The sequence below is a fragment of the Myotis myotis genome, unplaced genomic scaffold (assembly GCF_014108235.1).
Source record: "Myotis myotis isolate mMyoMyo1 unplaced genomic scaffold, mMyoMyo1.p scaffold_m19_p_11, whole genome shotgun sequence".
Classification (NCBI taxonomy): domain Eukaryota; kingdom Metazoa; phylum Chordata; class Mammalia; order Chiroptera; family Vespertilionidae; genus Myotis; species Myotis myotis.
The window spans coordinates 63,979,815-64,003,762 of record NW_023416315.1 but is presented as its reverse complement, the minus strand read 5'-3'; the positions used below and the strand labels follow the sequence as shown (position 1 = coordinate 64,003,762).

At 40.2% G+C, this 23,948-nt stretch overlaps 1 protein-coding gene across 1 annotated transcript in view; it reads left to right on the top strand.

Moving 5' to 3' along the window:
- Positions 1–23,948, top strand: part of SND1 (staphylococcal nuclease and tudor domain containing 1) — a 456,936-nt gene that overhangs the window by 183,861 nt on the left and 249,127 nt on the right. Inside the window, exon 12 of the mRNA XM_036328783.1 lies at positions 15,232–15,332. Coding sequence (XP_036184676.1) covers positions 15,232–15,332 — 101 coding nt within the window. The remainder of the gene's footprint in view (positions 1–15,231; positions 15,333–23,948) is intronic.

Here is a 23,948-nt window from a genome sequence, read left to right as displayed (position 1 = left end):
ACATCAGTTTTTATCGACTGTCCTATGGTGATTTATGGAGAGAGAATGAACTGACTTTGCTGCAGTGGGGAGCACTTTGTCCACTGTACTAATGCGAAACAGGATAACAGGGCATGAATTGAGGATGGGGTACAGCCCTTCAGACATTAGCTGCTGGCCTTAGAACTAAAGGAAGACTGGCCATGCTAGTTAGCTGCAAAATGTTGGGCCCTAGCTGGTTTGGCTCAGTGGATAGAGTGTCAGCCTGTGGACTGAAGGATCCCGGGTCCCCTTCGATTCCAGTAAAGGGCACTTGCCAGGGTTGCGGGCTTGATCCCCAGTAGGGGGTGTGCAGGAGGCAGCCAATCAAAGATTCTCTCTCGTTGATGTTTCTGTCTCTCTCTCCCTCTTCCTTCCTCTCTGAAATCAATAAGAATATATTAAAAAAAAAATGTTGGGATTCAGTGAACGGTCAGTTAACAGAGTATTATTTTGTATCCTTCATCCACTATTCCTCAGCTATATGTAGGGCTACAGTGAGGAATACAAACATCAACCAGTAGTATCAGACTTGTCAGTGATCAGCATGCCAAAATGTACTTCCTTGTTACGTGACAAGTAGAGAAAACATATGGCAGGCAGGTGGTGGTGGCAGCATCATTATCAGCTCACAATGAGACTGGCAGTTCATTTGCAGAGACTGATGCCCACCTGCCATGGGAACAGTATACCACTGGGCACCTGGAAACCCTCATGATTGTGTCCTTCTAACAGTGGTTAGCCTGCCTGCAAAATTCTTATTGGTTGGCAGACATTACCTAGTGGGGACCCTGCCCTCAGCCTGGGAAGAAGTGTGATGAAATAGCAACACTGAAGTTTCTGGTTGTGAGCCCCCCATTTTTTTTTTTTAATAAAAGCATCCGTTAGCTTTATATCTTTTATTCCAACTGACCATTTGCTTTTTAAAAAATTAATCTTTTTCCCTCTTTCAAATATAATTTAAAAAATTTAATCTCAGAGATTTATGGTGATAGTGAAAAAGTGAAAGTACCCTTTAATTTTACCTTTGGAGGTGAGCCCTTCTACCGGTGTTTGGTATGTTCCTCCAGATTCTGTTTCTATTCATGTCCAGGAATCTTACTCCACCAAATAGGATGACATATGCTATTGTGCATGTGCTTTTTCTTTTTTTCATCAGAGCCTGCTTCCATAGTAGAATGTATAGCTTCACCTTGTTTTCAACAGCTGCAGTTATTTGAGAGGTGCTGGAAATACACTAGTGGCAAACAAATAGCCATGATCACTGCCAACATGGAGCTCATGGGTAGTGTAGAGTTAGATAACAATTTATAATTATGCATTTATGTTAAACTACCATGAATGCAAAGGACAGAGTGCTTGTTCATATATCTATGCTTCTATAGACTAAATTCCTAGATGTGCAATAGCTGAGTCAAAGGACATCCACATATTAAATGTTAGTACAGTTGCCAGTTTGACCTCCAAAGATGCACCAATTTTGGTTCCCGCCAGCAGTGAAAAATACCACATAGAGAAACACATGAAAATGGAAGAAGGTTCCTTAGACAAAACCATGGATAACAGTAATTAAATTCAACTGGAAAACTGGATATAGGTGGGAAAATTATGGTGGGACACAATGAGAATTCCCCAAATGTGTAGATCTACACTTAGAGATCTCCAAGGGAGATTTATTCTTCATAGAAGAAATGTGTTCTTTAAGACATGCAAAATTATTTGACAATTTTATAGGAAGTCAGTGAGTTATAGACTACTCTATCTCATTCTGCAACTGCCTCTGAGAAATGGTGAAGCAGGTACATGTAGTTAGACTTGTGGTACCTACACATATTCCTTGAGTTGGCTCTTCTTTTTAGAAAGCAGAGAAATAGACCAAGATAGATGGAATAATTTGTCCTACCTTAGACTTTTCCTCCTTTTTTAATGGGTTATTGGATATGTATTCTAATTATTATTACTTTTGGGTGACCATCTATTTTTCTGGGAATGTGATACAAGTATTCTCTTGAATTTCCTAAAGATTTTGCTGTTACCTGGGTTTGAGATCACAGTTGTCTGGCCTCTGTCTGGCTCATGTAACTTATTGTCTTATTGAATGTGTGGGTAGAATTGCCAAGCAGACACATTTAATTGTGGTAAAATGCACATTGCATAAAATTTATCATATTAGCCAATTTAAAGTATACACACAATTCAGTAGAGGTAAATACATTCACATTGTCATTCAGCCAATCTCCAGAATGTTTTCATCTTACAAAACTGAAATTCTGTGTCCATTAAACAAAATCCACATTCCCTCCTTCCTCCAGCCCCTAGACGCCACCATTCTACTTTGTTTGTTTGAGTTTGACCACTCATTTCAATGGCATTGTACAGCATTCTGTGTGTGTGACTGCTTATTGAAGTTAGCCTAATGTCCTCCAGGTCCATCCAAGTCAGAGCATGTGTCAGAATTTCCCTCCTTTTTATGGTTGAGTAATATTCCATTTTATGTATATTATATTTATTCATTCATCCCTTGATGGACTTTTGGGTTGTTTCCACCTTTTGGTTATTGTGAATAATGCTGCTATGAACATGGGGTGCAAATATCTCTGAGACTGCTTTCAATTCGTTTGGATTGAATATACCCAAAAGTAGAATTGCTGGATCTTATGGTAATTCTATTTTGAAATTTTTAAGAACCTGAGCAATAATTTTTCTTGTTGTCCTTGATAAGTTAGCAGTGGACACTGGAGAACTGTGAGTCTGGGGAAAGGCTTCTTTGTCTATACAGCTGCCTAGAGCCTAGCTTACTTAATGAATTTGGGCAGTTTGGGATGCAAACACTGCATTTGACCGATGTTTATTATTCAATGCTAATCACCTAGTTTCTGAATAAGTAATTAGTTTGTGGCCTGTTTTTTAAAACAGTGGCTATAGGTCAGGAGACCTGGATTTGGAAGTGGATACAGATGGAATTCAGGTTGGTCTTTGATCAGTGTCTGTGTGTAGTTTCAGACATTGGCCTAAGCTGTTATTGCTCTATGCACACTGTGCCTTTGATCAAAAAACTTTGTTTCATTTAGTCGGCCTCTATCTTCTGTGAAATACAAGGAAAGGCTGGTGTGTGTAAAGTAAGAAAGGCCTATGATGATAACACCTGCTATCTTGGAATCTTCTCTTAGCAACAAACCCGAAAATATTTTATATAATCAAAGAGTTGCATCCTTGAGCTATTGTTCTTTGTGTCATTGGCAGGTATTTCTTAAGAATTATTATATTTTTCTTCATAATTCTCCTTTGAGGTCATGACGGGCTGCTTTTAGTCCAATTCACTATTTTAAGTGTAGCCTTTAGTTATCTTACCTGAATATATATTTCCTTTGTTTGAATGATTTCTTAATGCCAGCTCATGGGCATGCTGGAGAAATGGGTGTGTTTTGAACTGTAATGAATGAAAGATGACTTTCCTATATTGACTTTGGTCAATATAGACAATGCCTCGCCCCCAGAGCAATCGAATTTATTGGGACTCTTGGCAAGGTGAATACTTCAGCCCCCACTTTTAGTGCTCAGGTGTCCCAGTTTTGCCTGTTGGTGAATGGAGACATTTTCTTCACAGACTGGCATACATTTGCATAGGAAATGTAATGTAACCTTTGTTTTTATCCATATCATAATAATATCCCTTTTCCTCCCCCCTAATTCTTCTTAAATGTCATTAAGCACATTCCCTTTCTTCGTATCCATAAGCCTCATATTTAGTTTTGTTAGTGTTGTTTTAAAGACTGGGTGACATTGTGTATATTCTGCACAAAGGCATATGTGTGTCTGTATATTTGTGCTGCTTGTGTGGCTGGAACTCCTCCAGGGAAGGTTCTGGACGAAGAGATTTAATTTCTCTTGACTGATGCTAACCTTGGACACTATGAACACAGATGACTGTGATTGACACTTTTATAAAGGAGAAAAAAGACCACACTCAACTCCCATCCCTAGAGAAAGGCAGGAGGAGATGGTAGCTCTCAGGAGGGGTAAGAAGAGGCATGCCGGGGACACACGGACAGTTTTCAGTAATGCTTCTGGCATTCCCTTTTAGTGACAAGCAGTGTTATATCAAAATTCGGTATTGGGATGAGTTATATATTGATATAGTAATGAGTAAGATAATGGTCAGAGCATTAACACAAACACATTTCACTTTTTAGATATATTGTAGGTTTGTTTATAAGGATTTAAGAATCAAGAGGATTAATGAAAATTCTGGCAGCTGCAAGGTTATTTTCAAATAGTGTTCTGTTTTTCTCTGATTCCCATCAGATTTATTTAAAATATTTTCAATTATCAAACTATCATATATGTGTGTGTGTGTGTGTGTGTGTGTGTGTGTGTGTTGTGCAAATTAACCCTCATGCCCTCACAAGATGGCTGCCTACGACCAGGCCAGCAGGGGGTTAGTGAGGGACGATTGAACAAGCAGGCTGTGTGGGGTGACCAGGCCGGCGGGGGGTGGAGGGGGTGGGGGGCGGGCAGTTGAGGGGGACCAGGGGGCTAGGGGGGCAGGGAGGGGCGACTAGGCTGGCGGGGGGCGGGGGGCAGTTGGGGGCAGTTAGGGGTGACCAGGCAGGCAGGTGAGCGATCCAGGAGCCAGTGGTCCAGGATTGTGAGAGGGATGTCCAACTGCCGGTTTAGGCTTGATCCCCAGCCATTGAATTGATAGAAGTTCCTGAAAAGTAGTTCATTAAACTGTTGAACAGAGTATACTTTACAATGGTAGTTATAAATTTTTAGAGGAATTCTTTTTTGAAATGAAAAAATTAATGGCTATCTTTCTAGTCTAGTCAGGTAATAGATTTTTTAAATAAAATGAAGGATGAACATTTTATACCTAGTTTTACATACCATGGTTTTTCATATATGGTTTAAAAGTGTTTACAAGGATTCACAAAATAGAAGATAACAAAAGTTCCTAGGAGAAGATAAAGAACCACAAAAGCTAGGATCATATAATCCAGGAATGGGGCTTAGAAAAGACAGCCTAGGCATGCAGTTTATCGTATGTGGTTGATCCAAATTGAGATGTGTTTTATTTGCAAAACAAACACTGGATTTCAGAGACTCCCTATCAGAGAAAGAAAATAATCTCAATACTTATTTTTTATTGTTTATATCTTGATATGATAACGTTTTGCATATTTTAGCTAAATAAGTATTTTTTGAAATAACAATATAATTATTTTTCATTTTTAAATGTTGCTATTAGAAAATGTAAAGGTACATATGTTGCTCTCATTTTTGACTCATTATTTTTTGTGACACCATGCTGTGGCAGCCACCTCTCACAGGCACTAGAGAGGTGTATTCTGACAGCCCCCTGAGTCAGAGAGAGAGGACTGTCCCCAACTTTAATTCTTATTTTCTCATATAAATGAATTTAAATGAGACACTTTCGATGATTGCATTGTGATAAAGCCAATTTTTTAAAAGTTAAAGCATGCACATTTATTAAAGAAGCAAGGTAAGCAAATCTGTACATCTAGCTTATGAAGCGCAGATGGACTCTCAGCTAATCTGAAGAGTGAGTGGGGTGGGGAGTTTCTGCTTTGTATACCTTCCTGTCTGTAGGTTTGTTTGTTTTTTAAATCCTCTACTAGATATCTTGGTACAGAGTAGTAACTCTGAAGGTCTCTTCTATTTTTCTTTCTTTTTTTTAATCCTCACCCGAGGGTATTTTTCCATTGATTTTTAGAGAGAGTGAAAGACAGAGAAACAGTGATGTGAGAAAAACACATCGATTGGTTGCCTTACTTGATTGGTTGCCTCCTTCACGAGCCAGACCAGGGCCATACTGGGAGGAGCCTGCAACTGAGGTACCTGCCCTTGACTGGAATCGAACCTGGGGCCCTTCAGTACGCAGGCCAAAGGTCTACCCACTGAGCCATACAAATTAGGGCTCCTCCTTTCTTTGTTACAGCTTCTCCACAATTTATGAGAAGCATCTGGCAACTTTATTTTGACAAACCCAAGACTGCTGGCTTCACTGTTTAAACAGTGAGATGAGATAGACTGCTCTCTTCTTTCACCCTCCTCCCTTTTAGTTAGTTTCTGGATGATTTAGCTGTCTATTAAGATTCCTTCTCCACTCCCCCTTTTCCCCATCTCCTCTCCTGCAATCTTTTGTGAAAAGGAGAGGTTTTAACCCTTTGTTCTTAAGATAATGTCCTCTACAAGCAGCCTGCAAAGCTTTTTTGGCTTTGTTTAATTTTCCTGCCTCTGTTTCCCTATTCATCTTGTCCCAGAATTTTCCTAGCTTCTTTCTAGCCCGTTACAGTGCTGCCTAGGCCTAGGAGGAGGCAAGCTTGACATCCTCTTGGGTTGAGTAGCCAGCCCTGCAAGTGCTTGGTGCTTAGCTGAGAGCGTGTCCAGAAACAGGACCATGAGCCGCTTTAGCAAATTGTTTTGAAGCTCATCCTACATCTAATGAATGGATGATTGAAATGTATTTCAAATTTTTTAAAAATAGATAACATATTTTTAGAATAATTACATAAGATGCTTTTTAGCTGGGAAAAAGCGGGAATACATAAATTAATATGAAGAGCATTATGGAAGGTCCTGTTACATTCAAAGCAAATAGAAACTTGGTCTCTCTTTGTTCATTATCTTCTTTTTTATTTATTTATTTATTTATTTATTTATTTATTTATTTTTTTTTAATTTTTATTGCTTAAAGTATTACAAAGGGTATTACATATGTGTCCATTTTATCCCCCCGCCCTAGACAGTCCCCTAGCCTCCCCTATCCCCCAATGTCTTATGTCCACTGGTTATGCTTATATGCATGCATATAAGTCCTTTAGTTGATCTCTTACCCCCCTACCTCCTGCCCCGCAACCCTCCCCGGCCTTCCTGCTGCAGTTTGACAATCTGTTTGAGGCAGCTCTGCCTCTGTATCTATTATTGTTCAAAAGTTTATAATGGTCTCTATTATCCATGAATGAGTGAGATCATGTGGTATTTTTCCTTCATTGACTGGCTTATTTCACTTAGCATAATGCTCTCCAGTTCCATCCATGACGTTGCAAATGGTAAGAGTTCCTTCCTTTTTAGAGCAGCATAGTATTCCATCGTGTAGATGTACCACAGTTTTCTAATCCATTCATCTACTGATGGGCACTTAGGCTGTTTCCAGATCTTAGCTATGGTGAATTGTGCTGCTATGAACATAGGGGTGCATATATCCTTTCTGATTGGTGTTTCTGGTTTCTTGGGATATATTCCTAGAAGTGGGATCACAGGGTCAAATGGGAGTTCCATTTTCAGTTTTTTAAGGAAACTCCATACTGTCTTCCATAGTAGCTGCACCAGTCTGCATTCCCACCAGCAGTGCACAAGTGTTCCTTTTTCTCCACATCCTCTCCAGCACTTGTTGTTTGTTGATTTGTTGATGATAGCCAGACTGACAGGTGTGAGATGGTACCTCATTGTTGTTTTGATTTGCATCTCTCGGATGATTAGTGACTTTGAGCATGTTTTCATATGTCTCTTGGCTTTCTGAATGTCCTCTTTTGAAAGGTGTCTATTTAGGTCCTTTGCCCATTTTTTGATTGGATTGTTTATCTTCCTTTTGTTAAGTTGTATGAGTTCCCTATAAATTTTGGAGATTAGGCCCTTATCAGATATGACATTGGCAAATATGTTTTCCCACACAGTGGGTTTTCTCGTTGTTTTGTTGATGGTTTCTTTTGCTGTGCAGAAGCTTTTTATTTTGATGTAGTCCCATTTGTTCATTTTCTCTTTCGTTTCAAGTGCCCTAGGAGCTGTATCAGTGAAGAAATTGCTTCGGCATATGTCTGAGATTTTGTTGCCTTTGGATTCTTCTAGAATTTTTATGGTTTCCTGTCGTACATTTAAGTCCTTTATCCATTTTGAGTTTATTTTTGTGTATGGTGTAAGTTGGTGGTCTAGTTTCATTTTCTTGCATATATCTGTCCAATTTTCCCAACACCATTTATTGAAGAGACTATCTTGGCTCCATTGTATGTTCTTGCCTCCTTTGTCAAATATTAATTGAGCATATTGGTTCGGGCCGATTTCTGGGCTGTTCATTATCTTCTTAATCTTGTAAGGCAAAGTGTATCCTCCCAAAATATCTTTACGTAACCTATTAATTGAGATGGTTTTTTACACTCTGCTTCAATTATATTTAGTAAATAAAATCTTCAACAACTGGTACCTGCAAAATTAATCTGGAAAATGTCTAAATAAATACTAAATAGTATAGCATTCTTTCAAATAAGCCCTATTTATGTCTAGGTTGGAGTGAATATGTATGAGATATATATTCTGGTTTTCTCCTTAGGAGAAAAGTACATTTAATTGAGTCTTTCTGCCTTATAATTTCAGTCGTCCAATGATTTATGTCAACATTCATCTTATTTATGCATATATGTGTCTAGGCATCTTTATTTCTTTATCTCGCGGATACTTATTTAGCATTTACTTTGTTCTAGGCTCTCCTTTAAGAAAATCAATGTATGTTTATCTAAAAATAACTGACTCATAGAGCTTACTGTGAGTCAGCCCGTGCTCTAAATACCTCATGCATATTAATGCAGAGTTGTCTGTGTTGTACTGAAGCACAGAGAGGTTTATAACTTATTCAAGTTCACACAGCTCATATGCAGAATTGCTAGGAACCAAGCCTGCAGCTTAGCAGCTTCAGAGTTCATGCTCTTACTTATGCTGTGTAAAATACTTTATTCTGCTTGCCTTTGTCTCCTGGCTGCATTAGCTACACTTGCCTGGATGGTGCTGTCTTTTCTGTACCTGGGGTGCATGAAGGCTTTCCATGATGGCCTGGAAATCCTGTCTTGAGAGTGACAGGTCATATAAGAGCTTATTTTGATAGGCAGGGTATTTATTACAGCTCTTTGTGAACTGATGATTGGCCATGTGGAATATTGGGTGGGATTATATGTCAATTGTGCAAAACAGCCTCACATAACAGCCCAAGTTATATTAAAACTAAACTGAGTCTGTGTCCTGGAAATGTTGTGGCTATGAAATTGCTTTTCTTCCTACCTTATCTTTTATGCAGAGGTAGTTCAGATATTGGCATTTCGTTATCAGCATCATAAAGTTGAAGTTCTTTGGTGGGTTGACACTGTTCTAGTGATTAGTATATGAAGAATATTCATAGATCCTCAGAATTTCTTATGTGTGGCCCAAAACTATTCTTTTGCATTAAACTGCTTTAGTCTTTATAAGAGATTGAGATATAAATTCAATCCTAAGTTCTCATCTTAGTTCCTCTGAAGGGTCCTTGAAATTGCTTTCAAGGAAAACTTCACCATCTAATGAACCAAAGATGAATTAGATTGCCTGCTACCTTTTTGTTTGTTTGAGAACCTCTTTGAAGAACAAATAATGTGGGAAATTATATATATTTTGCTTGCTTAGTCTTTTATAGGAATGGCTTTGATTACAGCTTTATCCCAATTTCAAAATATCCCCCCCCCCATGCTTTACATTAATATATTTTTGTTATATAAAGCAGCAGAATGGTCAGTAGCTTGTTAAAATGGTCTTCAAAATGCCTAACTCCCTCATTTCAAAAGTGTCCTTCAGGATTTTATCTGAAAGGGTTCCTGATTATATATGTCCATTAATGAAACAAATATTTCCTACATTCCCTTCTACTGTATAGGCCCTACCCAACAATTTCAGTGAATAAAAGACATAGTCTCCCCTGTCCTGGAGCTTACAAGCTATGTGTTCCAGTTTATCGTAGTAAATGTAAGGTAGGAATTGTCCCTGGAGAAGGGGTTCTTAGCTCCCCCTCCTGCCCTGCCCCTGCCCCCCAGGATAGAAATCAGGCAAAATACAGTGGGGCCTTGACTTACGAGTGTCCAGACTAATGAGTTTTTTGAGATACCAGCTGTCTCTCGGCCAACTTTTTGCATTGAGTTGATAGAGTAATTTGAGTTAACGAGCTCCTTAACGAGCTCGGTCTCTGAACGAATTAAACTCAAATTAAACTCGTAAGTCAAGGGCCCACTGTAGATTCAAAAGAAGATTTACTGAAAACAAGATGAAGGGAAAGAAAGAAGGGAGGGAGCTGGATGCATCAAGGGAGCACCCTAACAGAGAGTGTGGCTCCCCGAACCGCTGCTCAGGTCTGGTTGGCCCCCCGAACCTCTTCTCAGGTCTGGTTTTTACAGAGCTGGGTTTCTCTGTGCAGGTACAGATTGCATCTCTTTGTTCTCCAGTTTCCGCCGTGGCTGGCATGGACTGGCACAGCTGCATTGGTTTGGAGTGTGCCTGAAGAGAAACTTTTATCTAGGGGAGGCTCTAAAAGATATAACTGAAGAGCATTTCCATCCATCTTAAGAGATGCTCAGCATGTCTCATTATTACAAAGGTCCAAGAAAACGCTCTGTAGAACGCCATTTTTAGCTGAGTTACCTTTTACAATTCTAGAGTTCAATGATACTCTAAAGTTCTAGTGTGCTCACTTTCCAGGTGGAGAAAAAGTGAGAACAAAGAGGTGATAGGACTCATTTGTACGAGAAAGACAGGTATGACCAAGCAAGAGCCCATGGATCCTAGTTATTGCTGTAAAGAGGGATCAGGCCCTGCTTTGTGTCGTGTGTGTAAAATGTGTACTTTTGTATACCAAACATTCCAGAAGCACCTTGGCTTGAAAAATGAGGACCGCACCTGCATTTTCCTATTACTACTCTTCAAAAACAAATTCATCTTTATTGTTGAAAGTATTACAGACTAGAAGCCTTGTGCATAAAATTCGTGCAGGGGGGGTTTGGGGGGGTGGGGGGAGTGTCCCTTAGTCTGGTCTGCACCCTCTCCAATCCAGGACCCCTCGGGGGATGTCCTACTGCCACTTTAGTCCCGCAGGGATCGGGGCTAAAGCTGCAGTCGGACATCCCTCTCGCAATCCGGGACCGCTGGCTCCTAACCACTCACCTGCCTGCCTTCCTGATCGCCCCTAACCACTCTGCCTGCCTGCCTGCCTGCCTGATCACCCCTATCCCCTCTGCCTGCCTATCTGATCACCCCTAACCACTTGCTGGGGAATGGGGCCAGCCCTGCAAGGGGCCGTGGTGGTTCTGGTCTAACGGTTGTTATGGTCGTGATGCTGTTACGGTCTCTGTCCTTTTATTATATAGGATGTCCCCCCTTTGCCCCTTTGACTCCCCCTAACCCCCCTCTTTTCTTTAACTCATGCCATTCCGTAAGTACTTACCCACAACTACAAAGTTCAAGTTATTTATTCAGATGAAGGTGTTGTAATATTTGTAGTTGTTTTAATTGAAACTGTTTAAACTGTGTTTCTTTTTCAAATGATTGAAAAGTCAGTGATGAGTATCTAGAGATGAAAAACTCCAAGGTAGGGAACAGATCTCAGAGTCCACAGGAGAGGGACATAAATGCTAATTACACATTGACTTTAATTCCTGATTTGTTATAGCTCCTGCAGGTTGTGTCTTAGCTGTGGGCTATTCTCAGGGCCTCATTTGTATTTGAGATTTTCTTTAATATGATGCCTCCCCAATGAGCTCTTTAATCTCCTACTTATTTTCAATTCTTTTTCCTCTTAGATCAGCGGTTCTCAACCTGTGGGTCGTGACCCCTTTGGCGGTTGAACGGCCCTTTCACAGGGGTCGCCTAAGACCATCCTGCATATCAGATATTTACATTATGATTCATAACAGTGGCAACATTACAGTTATGAAGTAGCAACGAAAATAATTTTATGGTTGGGTCACAACATGAGGAACTGTATTAAAGGTCCAGAAGGTTGAGAACCACTGTTTAGATATAGGAAAGAACTAATTGGCAGGTAAATATAGCTCTTGGTTCTTTTGGTTGTTAAAGATTAAAGACTTCTTTTTCTCTTTCTGATCTCCGTGAGGGACATCTTTGGGATGGTATGTCTTTGGCCTTTGGATTGGAAGATGAGATGCTCAGTGTTCATTTGTTTGCTCTCATTACCCCCACCATTATTACCACTACCACTCAAGTGTCCTTCTTGATGAGCAGGCATTCCTTCTGGTGGAGAGCTCATGTGACTTTGCGCAGTGTATTTGGCACTGAAGAGCTGCTCTCCCCCACTGTCTGCTGAGGAAGAGACTTGGCATTGGTAGGTACAAGGTAACCTTGAAATTCACTTAGTTTATTTATAAGTAGGGATGAATTTGTTTCCCATGGTAATAGAACTGAAGGCTTGACCTTATTAGATGGATTGAGTGAAAGGATATGTGGACCTCTTTCCCCAGCCCCACATATTTTTTGATTTCCCACCAAATGCCTCCCAATTAAACCATACATGTGCCTATGCCCTTTTAAAAATACATATATTTTTATTTATGTCAGAGAGGAAGGGAGAGGGAAAGAGAGTTAGAAACATCAATGATGAGAGAGAATCATTGATTGGCTGCCTTCTGCATGCCCCCTTACTGGGGAATCAAGCCCGTAACCCGGGCATGCTCCCTGTACCGGAATTGAACCCGAGACCCTTCAGTCTGCAGGCCGACGCTCTATCCACTGAACCAAACTAGCTATGCCCTTTTAAAATGTGGCCCTGAGTTACTTTACATTCCATGGTGTGGGTACCCTTGAATTAGCTCTGTACACTGCTGATTTCCTGTGTGATTTTGCCGTAACTCTAGCAGAGATCCAAGTGTACTCTGACCCTCTGCCTGTTTCTGTAACTTTGCTGTAGGGGAGAGTCAGGTGTATCAACGTAGACAGCATAGAGAGACCTTCTTCCCTCTGCAGGATTTGAGTCAGCCATGCTGCTCTGTGTGTAGACCTCCTGTTCCTTGCCCTGTCATTGGCCTGTACTAACTCTGGTTAGCTGCACACAGGGAAACTACTGAAACCTCTTCATTGGAGGTATAAGTTGTTCAACCTCACTCCCACCCCCGTCTGATCATGTTTCTCACACACTAGACCCATCTCTTTAGCTTTAGAAAAGTTGATAAGACTGAGCAATAATTTCAGTGCAGACACCTGACTGTAGGAGTCATCCTTATATTGTCTTCTTTTCTTTGTTGCTGTATTATGACAATACTTTTTACCCTTAGCTCTTAATTGGCTTTCTCTCTGGCATGGCTCCTTGTTGCTTTTGAAACGTAACTAGATGGAGTGTTCAAGAGCGTGATCTGACAGCCGGAGTTTTGAGGCAGCTGTCCTTTTAAACATTTCATATTCATTTTAAAATGAGTTTTTGAAGAATAGACAGTTTGAAAGGATTTTAATGGTGCTCACCAGCAGCGTGGCTGAACTTGATGCTTGTGCTGTAGGCTATCTTTAACCTGATCAATGGGAACTAAAGACATGTTTACAAAATGGAATTCTGGACTTTGAAGGCTGTGGCTTCAGGCTGCTTGATCCAATGCGACTCTTCTGTATAGGTATGAAACTTGGCCATGACCCAAGCCAACCATATACCTTAATTATAAAACAAAACCCTGTGTGTTTGCTAAGGGATGTCACATACTTGTTTCTTTTGTTACGTAAACATGTTTATCTTAAAAGGTTTCACAGAGAAAATGCATTGCTCAGTATGTCCTTAATCCATATATTTAATATATACTGGGATTAGGCAGCTTTCCTATTTTAGGCTCCTAACTTCCTAAACTGTTTGGATACATATCCTTTCTTAACTCAGAATGTAAAGGTCCTTCAAGTCCATTCTGTCCTTGTTGTTTTAAAATTTCCTAACTCCAGCTCTGTTGGTATTGGGTGTAGTTAGCTGTGTTGTTAGGACCCACATACTGTGAAACCAGCCCCAGGCATCTTTGGGGCTGTCTTCTTGTTTGTTCTTGGTAGTTCTTCACTTGGTCCTTGAGATTTATGGCAGGCTGAAATTATGCGGAGCTTTTCTGTAGAGGCATTTCATATTTTTTAAAAACTGGTTCAGAGAAGTCTGAAGGTTAAAGAACTCCATTACCATAATATGGAGGAGTTCTGTAGGGCCGCTTCTAGCCTCTGCTCTGTCAAGTATGATATCTGTGGGGCCTTACATGTGCAGCCATTTGCCTCTTTTTTTTTTTTTTTTGTATTAGTCACTTTTAAAAAACAAAACAAAAGCACAGCAAGTATATTTTTTAGAGCAGCTTTAGGTTCACAGCAAAATTGAGCAGAAAGTAGAGTTCCCCTCCTCCGCCCCCGTGCCCCCACCCACTACTATCACAGCCCCCCACCAGTGGTACATTTGTTATAATTGAGGAACACGTAGTTTATGTTAGGGTTCACTCTCAGTGATGTGTTTTCTGTGGGATTGGGCTAGTGTGTAACGACATGTATCCATCATTATAGGAGCACACAGAGTAATTTCCCTGCCGAAAAGATCCTCTGCTGGGCCTGTTCATCCCTGTCTTGTCCTCCTAGCCCCTGGCAGCAACTGATCTTTTTACTTTCTTCATAGTTTTGCCTTTTCCAGAATGTCATAGTTGCAATTAAACAGTATGCAGGTTTTTGATTGGCTTATTTCTCTTATGTATTTCCTCTGTGTCTTTTCATGGTTTGATAGCTCGTTACTTTTTAGAGCTGCATAACATTTCTTTGACTTCATGAACCACAGTTTATTTATCCGTCCAGCTGCTGAAAGACATGTTGGTTGCTTCCAAGTTTTGGCATTTATATATAAAGCTGCTATAAACATCTATATGTAGGTTTTTGTGTAGATATAAGTTTTCAGCTGTTGGAACGTATGGTAAAAGTATGTTTAATTTCATATGAAACCGCCAAACTGTGTCTCAAAGTGGCTGTACTATTTTGCATTCCCACTTGCAATGAATGAGAATTCCTATTCCACATCCTCACCAGCATAGGTGTGTAGTTGTTTTAATTTGCATTTCCCCAGTGACATACAATGTGGAGCATCTTTCATATACATATTTGCCCTCTCTAAGTCTTTTTTTGGTGAGATGTCCAGGTCTTTTGCCCATTTTAAAATTGGGTTGTTAATTTTCTTACAGTTGAGATTTAAGAGTTTGGGGTAACAGTGCTCTATCAGTTAAGGTTTTTGTGCAGATACTTTTGACCAGTGTGTGGCTCAGCTGTCTTTCAGTTGTTGTTATTTAAAATCTTAGGTCCAGAAAATCAAACTATGAATGAGGTGAGATTTCACAGTTGTCTGGACACGAGTAGCTGTGCTGCAAGGTCCCAACCTTAACTTCCTTGATTCTTTATTTTCAGGTCAATGTGACTGTGGACTACATTCGAGCAGCCAGCCCAGCCACAGAGACGGTGCCTGCCTTTTCAGAGCGTACCTGTGCCACTGTCACCATTGGAGGAATGTGAGTGCTGAGCCAGCCATAACTAAAGAGTTCTCTCCTCATTCACGTCTCCCCTTCCTTTCACCATGATTTGCTTTCTGTTGCTGTTAGCACAGTGATTTATGATTGTTGTGCGCCTGTGTAGCACTTTATGTTTGCAAAGTACTTTTTAATCACTCACTAGCTAATCATTTACTTCATCATTATTGTTTTTTTAAGATTTATTGGGCTCTGTGTACTTGGCACTATGTAGCACACATTATTACTATTAATAATGCCATTTATTGAGTGTCAGTCAGGCCCTAGATACTATTCAAAAGACTATTCTGCGTATTAGTTTAGGAAGTTCATTTATAGACACCCCCCCCCCCCCGTCTCCTCCGCCCTCCCCCCCCCCTAAAAAAAAAAGAAAAAACAAGACCCCACAAACAACAGGGGGAAGAAGATGAGAGGTTAATTGGATATTTTCTTTGTGTAGATGTATGTAATCAGTAGATGACAGGGTCTTCCCCTTATACTGTGTTGGCTGTCCCCTGGTTATATTCCAAAGTCTCTTGAGAGCTTGATTGATGAGTAGTCTATGGAGGGAGGTATCTGATGGGGGAAGGAAGAAGCCTGCTGGGCCTTGCTTTCACAATAAATATTAAAACAGTCAGTCCCTAGTAGCAATTCTTACACTGCATAAAATATACCAGCATGGTAATTGTTTCCTTCTCTATTTAACAATCTTAAGTGCTGTTTGTTACCAAACTGGTATTTTTCTTTTAAAGGGAGCATGATAGAAGGGAAGAAAAGAATAGGGTTCTCATTAAAGCAGGGATTGTCTTATTGAAAGCACAATGAAACCCGTTAGGAGAAACACCTCTACGCTCCAGCAAGCCTCTCAAAGGAAAGAGGATCTTGCAGCTAATTTGCCTTCCAGAAGCTCTCCCCCCCAACAGGAACCTTTTCCCTTCACTCGCGTCACCACATTTGGAAATAAGTATTTTTAGCCACAGTTGCCACTCCTATAACAGTCTGAGGCTTCATTTTTGCTGAGAGGAACTTAATATAGGCTTTTGATGTCATTACTTCAACACCATCACAGATAGCATGCTTGCTAGAAACAGCTTCGTGACAAATTAGGTAATAATTTTGAAATAGGAGAATATAGGAAATATTGTGATCATTCTTCTATCTGTATAACTAGAAATATTTATTATCAATTCATTATCACTTCTTGGGGAGCTTGATGCAAGCTTCCCTACTATGGAGAGCTGGAAAGTTAATATTTCCTATATTAAAATTTTTACTGTCACAAATAAGGAATCCTTTCAGTAGTTAACTGCTCCTCATACTTACTGGTAAAAACAACATCACTACTGTAAAAATTCACATCTTTATTTTTGGTAGATGGTTTTCTCTCCTGTTTACCTAACAATCTTTTCGAGTGGATTTTTTTTTCCATTTAGTTACCACTGAGGTATATTTTTAAAGTAAATTTACACTGCTTAAAATTAGATATTCTGGGAGTGTTCTTTTTGTTGTTGCTTTTTTCCCTTTTGGTTTTGTTTTCTCGGAGTGTTCTATAAGGATGTTTTAAAGACAATTTGAGACAACTGGTTTAAAATTTTTCCACAGTAGGGCGTTCTGGCCATGCCCATGCTATGAGACCTTGAGGTTTCAACTGCATTGATCTTGGCTTTGACCAAGATTACTCCTTCAGGCTAGCCTCTTTCTGCAGAGGCTGGGTAACTAGGTCCAGCCAATGCTCTTGGTGAGAAGACACCAACCTTTTTATCAGTTTGGCCAGTTAACATCACAGTTGATTAGTCGTAATTGACAACATCATGTATATGCACTTCAGGTTCATGCCAAGAATAGTAACCTTGACCTTCTACTTCTTGGTTCTTGCATTTATATTATAAGAAATAATGTATTTTTTTTTAATGATTTACCTTGAATTAGACCAGCCTGGCAGGGTACCCGAGAGGCATAGAGTTCCCTCTTAGGTTTGTTTTTACTAAACTAGACTTTGGAATAAACTACTCAGCTAAATTTGGGAGAAATACAAAATTTAGTGATATTGTTGAGACCAGCCCTCACTAGACATTAAGCTCCTTGAACATAGTAATTTTCATCTTTTTTATTCCTTGTAGTCTCAGTATTCAGTGTAAGGTAGGAGTTCAATAAATTTGTGAATGATTTGTGTACTGTATTGCAAAGTGTCCCTTTATGAAGCATAACAGGGAGTATTTAGATGTTTCTTTTCTTTTTTTGAGTTAACAGGTTTGTTTCTATCTGATCAATATTGAAAAACTTGTTCTGATAGTTTTCCTCTTTTGTTTCATTATTGGAAGCTCAGTGTCAAAGATCGGACATGTCTAGAAAGTGTACCTGGAAGCATGCCTCTCTATTCCAATCTTACTCATAGCTACTCTTTCCTTTCCCTTTGCCTTGATTTTGTTTTTATTTACCTTTTTTTTCTGATTTTTCTATACTTACACAATTCCTGATAGTGTAAAAAAGTGAGGTAGTATATTTAATAAAAATGTCCAAATACTTGGCTTATATTCCGAATTAAGGTATACTAAAAACATTCCACCTGACTTTAATGTTATTTAAAGACATTGGCTAGAGAAGGGGATTTAATATTTTTATTTCAAATGTTTTAATTTAATTTTAAACACAGAAATAGACTTGTATTTACAAATCTCTAATGTATGGCAACATGATCTACTGTGATATTCTGGTGAACTGCATAACTTCCTCTTTGGCATGAGGACTTAAAAACACTAATCATGGAACCCTAGATTTTTGTGATATATGCCTTCCCCTTCTCTTATAATTGGCCAGCTCATATTTATTTTGCAGCCATTTTTTCTTATTAAACCTTTTAAAAGTACTCATCTGTTTTTATAGACATCCTTTTTGTATTTATATTAATTATTAATGTAGAATTAATAAATGACATAATTAAAATAACAAACACAACCAGTATACATAAATTTGGAGACAGAAACAGATGACACAATGGACTGGAACAGAAGTGCATGGGTGTGCTAGAGTGGCCCTCAATCACTCTAATGTCATCAGCCAATAGATTTAGTGAGTTATAGAAAGTCCAGGTCAGTTAAGGGAAGTTTAGTTAGGAGAGCTTTTGTAGTAATGCATTGCCTCTTTCAAAGACAGGCTTTGTCCAAGCTTGTAGAAATGCTGTAGAATTAAGAAGCAAGCCAATCTAAACTATGTCTGTCATCATCTGTTGGCTTACCCACCTACATATAGGACTTTGTAGATCTAGTCACTAGATTCTAGTGGCTTTCCTGTTATTTGAGAGATCAGCTGGGATTGTCTGGCTCTGGAAGAGCTTCCCTCAAGCTGCTGATTCCAGGGGAATGAGAAAGACGAAGCAGCTGAGATGGAGACTCTTAACAGGTTATTTCAAAGCAAATCTTTAAATGTATTTCAGATGCCCAAGTGTGTGAATTGCCTATATCAGTGGTCGGCAAACTCATTAGTCAACAGAGCCAAATATCAACAGTACAACGATTGAAATTTCTTTTGAGAGCCAAATTTTTTAAACTTAAACTATATAGGTAGGTACATTGTTATTAACTTCATTAGGGTATTCCTAAGGCTTAGGAAGAGCCACACTCAAGGGGCCAAGGAGCTGCATGTGGCTTGCAAGCTGCAGTTTGACGGACACGGGCCTATATCCTCCATAGGGTTCAGTCTAATCCTTCTGTTTTGCCTCTTGATGTTTGGAAGGGAGTCTGGTGTGACATAGTCTTCAACTCCCCATCTCTCGCCCTCTGGGGAATCAATGAAAATGAGGTTCATCATTCCTCTACTAGATTAAATTTTTTTAAATAACTTCACTGTGGAGTTGGCAAGAGTTGTTATTTGCTAATCAAAACAGTTTAAATAAAAAAGTAAAAAGATCAAACTTTGAGTTGTTCCTCGTTCTCTGGCTCCCAGGTTGGGAATTAGCTGATCCTTTTATGCCGTTTGTGATGTGAAGCTGTCAAGATGGCACTTCCTGTTAATTACTTTTTATTGTATTTAAGACACTTAAATAACTCTTCTTGTGATTTAGTCTTCCATGTAATTAGCTCCAGTGATTAAAATCTCATTCTTTCGTTATTGCCAGAGCCTTTTTGAAGAGTGAGATTTTTCTGGGGTGACCTTTACTTGTGCTGGACTCCTCAATTACTTTGAGCTCCAATTTTGCAAACCTATGTGATCCGTTAACTGGTTGCTCATGTCTTTCTGCATATCACATTTGCAAAGAAAAGTGTTAAAATTTGTTCACATTTATAAAGGGGCACCTTAACTTAGGGTCAAGCCTCACACATACACACTTATAATTAACACCACCCCAAACCCCTATCCTGGAAGATTGTCACACACCCAGTAGATATAGTGTCACTAAGGTATTTCCCCAATGCTTTCCGTTACGTGAAGCATTTCACAATAGTAGGAGATAATAGACATGGCCCATTTTCGGAAAGTGAATGCCAGAGATGGAACTATGGAGTAGGCACAATTAGGAAATGCCCATTTGTTTTTCTGCACTAGGTCACATTTTTTTGAGAGGTGATTTGTTTTTTCTAACAGTGCTACTGGAAACATTATTTCAATCTACTGGCCCCCTGCATTGCCCATTTCTGCTTCCCCTTCCCCCCACTCCCCATTATCCATGAAAAGCCACTGATTGCAGTTCCCCTTGATGCTGCTTGGAGTGGGGAACTTCTAGCAGAGATGGTGTCAAAGCTCTACTGGGCTTGGACATCTTAGTTCCCTCTTTATTTAAGGATTGTCTTCCAGCAGCTCAAAGCCATCTTTATGAACTTCCTTTGTGTCTCTTTGGGTTCATCATAGATAGAGCTTGTCTTTATTATCTACACTAATAAAAGAGAAAAATGCAAATTGACCATACCTTTGCGACACCCACCAGCCAATCAGGAGTGAGTATGCAAATTAACCCAACAAAGATGGCGGGTTAATTTGCATTCGCAGGCACCAAGCAGCTGGGGGTGGGATGCTTGCATTGTCACCATGGTGACAACTCAGGCTTCCGCACCGCCCCAGCCCCTCCGGGCCTCTGGGCAGCGTGGGAAGGCGGAAAGGCGGCTCCCGTCTGAGCAAAGGCGGTGAGGAAGGCCCATTCTTGCATGAATCTTCATGCATCGGGCCTCTAGTCCTATATAATAAAAGCCTCATATGCTAAGTGTCTGGTCATTTGGTTGGCCATTCAACCAATCAAAGCATAATATGCTAATGATATGCTAAGGCTGCTCAACTGCTAGCTATGACGTGCACTGACCACCAGGGGGCAGATGCTCCAACCAGTAGGTTAGCTTGCTGCTGGGGTCTGGCCAATCAGGACTGAGCGAGACTGGCTGGACACGCCCTGGAGCTCTCCCACCGTCCCTCCCCTGCTGGCCAACCTTCCGCTTCCCTCCCAGGCCCCGATCGTGCACTAGTGGGGTCCCTTGGCCTGGCCTGTGCCCTCTTGCAATCCAGGCTGAGGGGAATCCACCCCCCCACCCCCTGCCAAGTACGAATTTTGTGCCCTGGCCTCTAGTATTTATATAAACCAGACTATTAAACTTACAAGAAAATGACTTCTTTTGCTGCTTCTTTTTCACAGGTTCTAGTTTTCAGTGATAACTTCTTTCCCCAGCTGTTATATTAGTGACTGAGCATGATGTTAAGTCTTGCCCTTCTACGATACTCTTTTATAATCCCAGTTTGGCTTTTCTCAGCACAATGGGAATATGTGTCATGCAGTCCCCAGCTTTTCTGTCCTGAGTTCCTAGCTTTGAGGCTTTCACTGTCGGGCCAAAACTCCTATCAGAGTTTTCAAATTTTAAAACATGCTTATATCTGGCATTCTAGCTAAACATAAGAAGAAACTCTATTTTCTGGCCTGTGTTCTTACTGAAAGTACTTTTTTGACTCCTGAGGAAGTACAGAGACAGTATTAATGCCAGTGGCTCAGCCAACAGGTAGGATCTGGGTAGTAACCAACCCTTTCCTCTATAGCTTTATTGGTTATATTTAATCTAATTTAGTGCCCTCCCCCACCACCACCCCTGCCCGCGCCCCCCCCCCCCCCCCGGAATATTTCCCTACTTAGACAGAAAAAGAATACTCCAGAATAAGGCCCATACCCACCTTAAATCATAATCACCACGCCCCCCACCCCCAAAGGAGCACCTTAAGTTGTTTTCTGGAAGTCATAGGCAGCTTGGTTTATATAATTATGCTACTTCTGCTGTTTTGAGTGGTAGAAGTATGCATGTCTACCATGTTGAAGCCTTTGCAAGTCTCTGTGGCAATTAGTTTAGAATACCCTGGAAGGAATTAGTTGAATAACGTCACCTATCTCCTGCTAGTATATAGCTGTCATTTGAAGAGACTGGTCCCATAAAGTGCTACGAGAAGGAACATGGCTTTTGCTAAGGGTTTGGTGTGGGAGTCAGGGAAACACTAGTTAGTTTCATACAGAGCTCTCTTTTATTCAAGTATTTTTTGATTGTCTACCCATGCATCCAAGTCTTATTTCTTTAAAGACCTCTTGGTTTCAGATTCTTGTATTACCATCATGTCTATATCGAAGTTCAATTAAGTTTTTCAGAGTGGAACCCTTGGTTCGGTTCATACATACCAATCAGCAGAATCCTTTGCTGAGCACCATGTACTTGTCTTTCTTTCCTTTTTCTTTATTTTTTTAATATTAATTGAGTATAGTGTCAGGCATTGAGTGGCTTAATATTTTCTGAGCTGGTCCTTCAGAAGCTCCCTTTCATCAGTTTCCCAAATATATAACATTGAGTGCCTGGGGGAAAGTGAAGGTTTTCTCCAGATAAAGGGAGCTTATCGTAAGGGAGGAACATTCTGGAATGTTTAGAGATACAGATAAGTGTATTCAAAATAATCTCAGAGGCCTTGTTTGAAAAACTAAAAATGCCGTCCATTCATTCTGATTTCCGTGAGCACTCAGAGTGGCTGAGTGAGGTACTGGGCCCAGACAAAGAACAGGTTGCTGCTTCTATAGCTGCCTACTATAACAGTTCACTTATCTGTTTATTCATTCAACAAATACTCGTTCACCTACTATGTGCCAGCCCCTGGGAATATAGCAGTGAACAAAGATGGTCTGAGTGGCAAGGCTCTCCTGGCTGCAGTTCTCAGCGTTTCTTTGCTCAGGAGTCCTGTGGGTATTCATTGTCCTTGCCACCCACAAAGCCGTGTTTATGTAGATTTTTGTTTGTTTGTTTTTTGCTCTAAGAAGCATAAGTGACTTTATTTAAACAGTGCCTACAAAGGTTCTTTTCTCTTCAGGTTTTCACAGGGGCTTTTAGAGACTTTACCTCTTAGAAATAGGTTAAAATATAAATGAAAGATAATCCTCCTAGTATTTTTATTTTTCTTATGAGGCAGTAACTTAACCTCTGAGTAGACAAAATAAATTGCTCTTGTGACTGCCCACTGGAGCCATCTGTCCTTTTCCACCACACATGATAGCTCGTGGGCCGTTCAGTGTTGATAGAGCTCTGTGAACCCTGACAGTTCACCGAGACACCCGTCCTGCTCCACGTCCCCCTGCCTCACCTGGCAGAGGCACGGACGCCAGCTTCCTGACACTCTGCCGTTCACTTTTTTCTTTTTTCTTTTTTTTTCATAGTTGTTGTTTTTTTTTATTTTTATTTTTATTTTTTTTTTATTTTTTTTTATTGCTTAAAGTATTACAAAGGGTATTACATATGTGTCCATTTTATCCCCCCGCCCTAGACAGTCCCCTAGCCTCCCCTACCCCCCAATGTCTTATGTCCACTGGTTATGCTTATATGCATGCATACAAGTCCTTTAGTTGATCTCTTACCCCCCTACCTCCTGCCCCGCAACCCTCCCCGGCCTTCCTGCTGCAGTTTGACAATCTGTTTGAGGCAGCTCTGCCTCTGTATCTATTATTGTTCAAAAGTTTATAATGGTCTCTATTATCCATGAATGAGTGAGATCATGTGGTATTTTTCCTTCATTGACTGGCTTATTTCACTTAGCATAATGCTCTCCAGTTCCATCCATGACGTTGCAAATGGTAAGAGTTCCTTCCTTTTTAGAGCAGCATAGTATTCCATCGTGTAGATGTACCACAGTTTTCTAATCCCTTCATCTACTGATGGGCACTTAGGCTGTTTCCAGATCTTAGCTATGGTGAATTGTGCTGCTATGAACATAGGGGTGCATATATCCTTTCTGATTGGTGTTTCTGGTTTCTTGGGATATATTCCTAGAAGTGGGATCACAGGGTCAAATGGGAGTTCCATTTTCAGTTTTTTAAGGAAACTCCATACTGTCTTCCATAGTGGCTGCACCAGTCTGCATTCCCACCAGCAGTGCACAAGTGTTCCTTTTTCTCCACATCCTCTCCAGCACTTGTCGTTTGTTGATTTGTTGATGATAGCCAGTCTGACAGGTGTGAGATGGTACCTCATTGTTGTTTTGATTTGCATCTCTCGGATGATTAGTGACTTTGAGCATGTTTTCATATGTCTCTTGGCTTTCTGAATGTCCTCCTTTGAAAGGTGTCTATTTAGGTCCTTTGCCCATTTTTTGATTGGATTGTTTATCTTCCTTTTGTTAAGT